The sequence below is a fragment of the Scomber scombrus genome, chromosome 24 (assembly GCF_963691925.1).
Source record: "Scomber scombrus chromosome 24, fScoSco1.1, whole genome shotgun sequence".
NCBI classification, from domain to species: Eukaryota; Metazoa; Chordata; class Actinopteri; order Scombriformes; family Scombridae; genus Scomber; species Scomber scombrus.
Genome location: NC_084993.1, coordinates 1,493,309 through 1,498,410, shown reverse-complemented (window position 1 = coordinate 1,498,410; position 5,102 = coordinate 1,493,309). Strand labels below are relative to the sequence as shown.

Below are 5,102 nucleotides of genomic sequence, written 5' to 3'. Positions count from 1 at the left end.
TGTGCTGTGTCACTGTGTGATGTGTCCCACCTTTTTACTTTATTCTGATCCATATAAATATATATATCTCTATTTCTGAATTAAATTATTAACATGGTAAAGGATGTAATCACTTTAATACACCGAATGACATGCATTAAACTTGTCTTATCTTTTCATGAGCATCAAAAACTGGACATATATCAAGCAAGACCTTTCACAGTGACAATGTCCACACTATTTAATATATATTTTTGTTGATACAATCTTACTGAACTTAGTATATTATTTTTTAATGTTAAGTTTTACACCCAAACATATAATAAGTTAGACTAGTGAAACAAGCTTTAATGTCTTAATACCACTGCTGTTGATCCATCATACAACACCAGGTTGCACTGTGGTCAGGATTCAGTTTAAAATTCTCTGTTTTGCAGGTCTGCTTTATCACCAATAAACATTTTGTAGGATCAGGTTGAAGTTAATTTGAGGCCATGCTTACTACTCATCAGATCCTCTGCTTGTCTGAGTACAGTATGCACACCATGGTCATGTCTTCAATGCACAACAACCAGCTTTAGAAAAAAATGAACAATGTTAAATGGAACCCAGTTTTCATGGCATTTATACTGAACTGAGTCTGTGTATGAGTTTAGTTTCAGTTCCCAAATATGGACATAAACTTCCTTCCATGCCGGAGACAGGCCTTGCTGTCCTGTAAATTCATAGAGCTGCAGACATTTTGAGCTTCAGACCAGCAACAACAGTGTGACCTTCACTGTCTCTGTCACAACAGGACACCCAATCATGTGGAAAACACAACAGAGCAGCCCAGCTGGGCCTTGTGGACGGGGTGGGGGGGGTGGGGGAGGCTGCTTCCTCTACTGCAACAATGGGTCAAACAGTGGTAAAGGAGGAAACAGGTCTTATTATAGTTATATTCTGTTTCATTATAACCAACCAATTTCCCCATTTTCTAGTGTTATTGCTAGTTATCCTTTCTTTAAATCACATAGACTTTGCTATACAACTACACATTTACCACTATCCATGCAGCAGTGTTTTAGAGATTTTAATGAAGTCATTTTAACAATGCAGCATCTCACCACTTGGTTGGACTTTGAGTTTCTGGACATAACAGATTTGTCTATGTTTCCATATTCAAATTAATATTACAGAGCCGCATACAACTGAACAAGTCATTACCACATCATGATACTTGGTCTATGTTGTTTATTAAAAAACAATAATTTAGATATGTACCCTTGAAATCGATCTACAGAAGATTACTGGCTAACTATTTTGGTAATAATTACTAATCATTTTGAGTAATTTTTTTGGTTCTCGCATCTAAAATATGAATACGATCTAGTTTCTTTGGTCTTTGTTTGATAGTAAACCGAATATCTTTTAGTTGTGGATTGTTGGACGGGACAAAACAAGACATTTCATTCTTCTAAATCTGTGTATATTTTGCATTTGTGTATGTTTTAAATGCTACTTGATTTCTTACTAAAAGCCTATTTCACTCCTGGTTCCCCTAAAATCAGCAGAATTAATACTGCATTACATTACTGATCTGTTCACAGGCTATGATAAAGACTATTTTTGGATACAAACATTCTATGATTTAACGCAGTCTTGTTGACAGACTCTGGTACATCTCCATGGAGGTCTTATTAGCTCCTCTTAGAGCCTTGACTTCATTAATCTTTGAGTGCTTCACAAACACTAAAACAATGCACTGTTTGCTTGGCTGCCTTTGACTTAAATGAGTCCTACATGCCATACATGGGGGTCAGGGTTATATATTACCTTGGTGTGGGACTAGGGGTTATTGATGTGTGGTGAAGCATGTTTGCACAATGTGTTCCACAGCTGAATTATTGGCTTTTCACCCTCAGCTAAACCCAGTTAACCCAACATTTATCAACAACAAAGCCTGTTACCATAGAGTTTCAAGGAGCTATAAGTACCAGGGAAGTCTTCAGAGACAGTCAGCTGCAGATTCCTTTTGCTGATTCTCAACGTCAGCAGCAGGAAATCATAATTATGGTAAGTTTTAACAGTTTCACACCTTTAAATCTCATATTTTTGCTCTCTTCACAAATTATGACTAGAAACTTCAATGTGCAATGTCATTCTTTCATGTACTGCAATCCAACATGACCCCTTTCTATACTTGCCCAGCGTGAATGCCTCTCTATCCATGTCGGTCAAGCTGGTGTCCAAATGGGCAATGCCTGCTGGGAGCTGTACTGTCTGGAGCACGGCATCCAGCCGGACGGTCAGATGCCCAGCGACAAGACCATCGGAGGTGGAGAAGACTCCTTTAATACCTTCTTCAGTGAGACTGGAGCTGGCAAACATGTTCCCAGAGCCGTCTTTGTGGATTTAGAGCCAACAGTCATTGGTGAGATTTTATTTTCTGATGCTAATTCAGTCTTGGGCTGTATTTGGGAACCATTGATTTTATTGTTAATCCCGATTGCAGATGAGGTTCGCACAGGAACCTACCGCCAGCTCTTTCACCCTGAGCAGCTGATCACTGGAAAGGAAGATGCCGCCAACAACTACGCCAGAGGTCACTACACCATTGGCAAGGAGATAATTGACCTGGTTCTTGACAGGACCCGTAAACTGGTGAGATTGCCCTGCAATACTGTCACATTTCAACTCAGAGCGTAATCAAGAATGATTCTAATGAAGATTATGTCAACTCATTTTTGATTTTCTGCAGGCTGACCAGTGCACAGGGCTCCAGGGTTTCCTCATCTTCCACTCCTTCGGAGGAGGTACCGGCTCCGGCTTCACCTCCCTGCTGATGGAGCGTCTCTCTGTTGACTACGGCAAGAAGTCCAAGCTGGAGTTTGCAGTTTACCCAGCTCCCCAGGTGTCCACAGCAGTGGTGGAGCCCTACAACTCCATCCTGACCACCCACACCACTCTGGAGCACTCTGACTGCGCCTTCATGGTTGACAACGAGGCCATTTACGACATCTGCCGCAGAAACCTAGACATTGAACGTCCCACCTACACCAATCTCAACAGGCTGATTGGACAAATTGTCTCCTCCATCACTGCCTCCCTGCGCTTTGACGGAGCCTTGAATGTGGACCTGACAGAATTCCAGACCAACCTGGTGCCCTACCCTCGTATCCACTTCCCTCTGGTAACCTACGCCCCCGTCATCTCAGCAGAGAAGGCCTATCATGAGCAGCTGTCTGTAGCAGAAATAACCAATGCCTGCTTCGAACCAGCCAATCAGATGGTTAAATGTGATCCTCGCCATGGCAAGTACATGGCCTGCTGCCTGCTGTACCGTGGTGATGTGGTGCCAAAAGAGGTCAATTCTGCCATCGCTACCATCAAAACAAAGCGCACCATCCAGTTTGTGGACTGGTGTCCCACAGGATTCAAGGTGGGCATCAACTACCAGCCTCCCACTGTGGTTCCTGGAGGAGACCTGGCCAAGGTACAGAGGGCTGTGTGCATGCTGAGTAATACCACTGCTGTTGCTGAGGCCTGGGCTCGACTCGACCACAAGTTTGACCTGATGTACGCCAAGAGGGCCTTTGTCCACTGGTATGTAGGAGAGGGCATGGAGGAGGGAGAGTTCTCAGAGGCCAGAGAAGACATGGCTGCCCTGGAGAAGGATTATGAAGAGGTGGGAACTGACAGCATCGGGGATGAAGGCGAGGAAGAGTACTGACAGCTTTAGACATAATAACACATCCAAAGAAGAATGTTCAGTACTCAAACAAATAAAGCATGATTGTATTTCAATTGTAGCAAAACTTCACCAAACTTCATTTATTTTACACTGCAAAACAAGAATATTACACGAAAAATAAAGATAACCATGGACATTTGTCTGCTTTATTTGTGCTAAAATGTGTCAGAGAGGTAACTAAATTCTGTCTGGTAACAATGAGAGGCTTAGTTGGAATGTTGCAACCACCACCTCCCTATTGTGTGCTGATGATTAGTTTCTCCCTGTAGCTCTACGTGTACTGCAGCAACAAGAGTATTTGCCACTGAGTGCAATGCACACACACCTCTTTGAAAAACTGCTTTGCCTGTTAATATCAGCTGACATCCGAGAGCAAACAAGGCCCAAGGAAATAGTAACTAGGGAAACTAAATGGGAGCGTGTTCTGGCAGTCGTTACTTGGCAGTTGCAAGCATTTTTTTAAATTGTGTCACTAGGGTTACTTTCAGACACAGAGGTGAAACATTTAACAACCATCTGAACTCATACAATGGTGTAAACTGATAGACACACAATAGTTTGTTTTTTAAATCACCAACTAACATTTCACTCTTGTCATGAAGAAAATACCTCTGAAACAGCATTGTTTGGCTTTTTAAAGCACTTGGATCAAGCAATGCCCATTCAGTATCTGGTGAGAGTCTGTCAAAATCATTCTTGTGGAGGAAATTTTCTTGGGAGTTGCTTATAAGAACACACCATATATAATCCTTTGTAAATCTTTAACTTGAGGTATTGCATGCATCCAGCCAGCTCAGTACAAACACCAAGCTTCTTTCTGTTTCTTTGCAAAGTGCTGACAACTTTAATAGTGGTAAAACTGTTTGGAAATATTCATCACATGCACCTGTGCTCTTAACCTCCTTGAAAGAAGCGTTGATCTCAGATGTCACCTGTCTTTGTGAGAAGTGTGCTCTGATGTGTTGCCCAGGTGCCCAGCTATCTTTGCATAGCAAATGAATCTGTACCAAAGTGGTGATGCAACGGTGATCTGTAACAAAAGCCTATTCAGGTCACTCTAGGGAGGGATCCGTTTTCTTTCCTCTGTGAGCTTAGCAAATGTGCAGCGTTAACAGAGCCCACTCTTAATTTAAACAGGGCTCTGTTAAGTTCAACTAAGCAATTCCTTTGGAGGCTAAATCTACTTATGGAGGATCATGAGTTTTATCCAATATCAGGCAAAAATAATGAAACTACTATCACCAACTTGCTGAAGCCGCCTTAAACAATATGAAACCCTACCTGCTGACTTATTGTAAACTGTTCTGCACAAGAAAAACTAACACGCCCTCAGTGTAAAAACATGTAATTTGAAGAGAGGGGTATGTGTCATATTTCACAGCTAGTCAGG

General features: G+C 41.9%; 1 protein-coding gene across 2 annotated transcripts; it reads left to right on the top strand.

Annotated features, from left to right (window-relative positions):
- The first annotated feature begins 2,172 nt into the window (after positions 1-2,172).
- LOC133976304 (tubulin alpha-1A chain-like) lies at positions 2,173-3,691 on the top strand. 2 transcript variants are annotated; one of them, XM_062414485.1, is made up of 3 exons: positions 2,212-2,392; positions 2,474-2,622; positions 2,720-3,691. In XM_062414485.1, exons 1-3 carry the CDS (start codon positions 2,212-2,214, stop codon positions 3,689-3,691), a joined length of 1,302 nt encoding a protein of 433 aa, XP_062270469.1. The 2 variants fall into 2 exon arrangements, with proteins under 2 accessions (XP_062270470.1, XP_062270469.1); XM_062414486.1 differs by having other exon boundaries at positions 2,173-2,622.
- The last annotated feature ends 1,411 nt before the right edge of the window (positions 3,692-5,102 follow it).